Raw genomic sequence first — 1,917 nt, forward strand, 5'->3', positions numbered from 1 at the left:
TATATATATAAACTAAAAAAACCTTACATTTGTTGTGGTGGATAACTCAGGATTACGGTAAACTGACGTGGCTTTCAACAAGTAATGTTAGCCATAGTCACTGTTTTACCCAATCAGAGCAGAATAGGGCAGGTTGTTCTTTCTGAGCGCAGGTGAATGCATAGACATAAATATACGTAGAAGCCCTGTTGACTGTTGGTCTACTGCTGTGACAAGAAAAAACTGGTTTTAATTTGACTGTTACCTGAAACAAACAATTAAAGCTTAAGTTTGGTTTATGTCTGAAAATGCTATGGAGTGTGAATACAAAACAAAGGTGAAAGTGATGTTTTATATCGACAGATGATTCAGTAAAGAATCTGTTCACTGCAGATCATTACTTCCTGAAGCATGGTTACCCTGTGCTTCTTTTGCTTTATAATTAAACCCTTTTGATGTTCTTGTTTGTGACCTGCAGGTAGCCATACGTTGTGGTGTGTCTTCTGACAACGTGAAGAACGTCATCATCTGGGGGAACCACTCCTCCACTCAGTACCCTGATGTCCATCACGCCAAGGTGAACGTCCACGGCACAGAGAAGGCTGCCTACGACGCTGTGAAGGATGACTCCTGGCTTAGAGGAGACTTCATCTCTGTGAGTGCTCAGCCTTTGGTCCAGTTTTTAAAAACAAACTGTAGAAGAGCGTTATTTTAATCCTTCCAATACTCTTCCTGCAGATGGTTCAGCAGCGAGGTGCTGCAGTCATCAAGGCAAGGAAGTTGTCAAGTGCCATGTCTGCTGCCAAGGCCATCTGTGACCACATGAGAGACATCTGGTTTGGCACCAAGGAGGTCTGTATGGATAGAAGGACTCTGTATTTTCTTTACCATTTTCACATTTCAGCAAACGAGTGCTGTTAAAAGTGTGACATTTAATGCTTTGATTTACCATACAGCAGAAACATTTTACAGGGTTGACGTATGAAGTAGCTTCAAATTCTGAGGTCAGATAGGGGTGTCACGAACCAATATTGATATCGGATATCGGTCTGATATCAACCAAAAAACGAGTATCAGATTTTATCGGCCTGCATAAAAAATCACTCCGATATAAGCAGTCCAAACCAGTGGTCCAGTGACTCAGCTCCAGTGTTTCTATCCAGCAGCGCTTGGATCCAGCATGCAGAGCCCACGTGATCATAACAACATGCTGCGCTAACAAGTTAGCAAGAAGTAGGAGCGATGTCGGCAGTAGGCTACTTTCTATTTTCATCCAAAACAGTTGAAGCTAAGTGCAAAATTGTCATGCACCAGTGTGTCCACGGGTCCTTGAAAAGTCTTGAAAAGTCTTATATTTATGTTTCTAAAATTAAGAGTCTTTAAAAGTATTGAACTTATGAATAATGTGTAAGTTTGTCTTGATTACGTTACTTAAGGGTCTTAAGTTTTGTCAGACAGGACAGATTTAAGTTCTTCCTTTCCGCTGTGGATTTCTTAATGGTGAAGAGGAGGAGAGAAAAAAATGTCTGTTGTTGGCTGGATTTGACTGATGCTGCTTTCAACCAATAAAGAGAACCAAAGTCACAGTTTTACTCTGTGGCGCAAACGTTGTATACAGTCGTTTATAAATTTTTACTCTGATGGTATTTTTAACATCTACGATAACTTGTTATTGACATACAGGTCCTTCTCAAAAAATGAGCATATTGTGATAAAGTTCATTATTTTCTGTAATGTACTGATAAACATTAAACTTTCATATATTTTAGATTCATTGCACACCAACTGAAGTAGTTCAAGCCTTTTATTGTTCTAACATTGATGATTTTGGCCAAAAATAAAAAAAAAATCAAAAATCCTTGTCTCAAAAAATAAGCGTATTTCATCCGACCAATGAAAGAAAAGTGTTTTTAATACAAGAAAAGTCAACCTTCAAAT

General features: G+C 38.8%; 1 protein-coding gene across 1 annotated transcript in view; it reads left to right on the forward strand.

Moving 5' to 3' along the window:
- Positions 1 to 1,917, forward strand: part of LOC106536176 (malate dehydrogenase, cytoplasmic) — a gene marked incomplete in the record, with an annotated part of 43,324 nt that overhangs the window by 29,707 nt on the left and 11,700 nt on the right. The window contains 2 exon segments of the mRNA XM_014033382.1: positions 458 to 634; positions 718 to 831. Of these exon segments, the coding sequence (XP_013888836.1) occupies positions 458 to 634; positions 718 to 831 (291 nt within the window).

Source organism: Austrofundulus limnaeus, unplaced genomic scaffold (assembly GCF_001266775.1).
Source record: "Austrofundulus limnaeus strain Quisiro unplaced genomic scaffold, Austrofundulus_limnaeus-1.0 Scaffold1718, whole genome shotgun sequence".
NCBI lineage: Eukaryota > Metazoa > Chordata > Actinopteri > Cyprinodontiformes > Rivulidae > Austrofundulus > Austrofundulus limnaeus.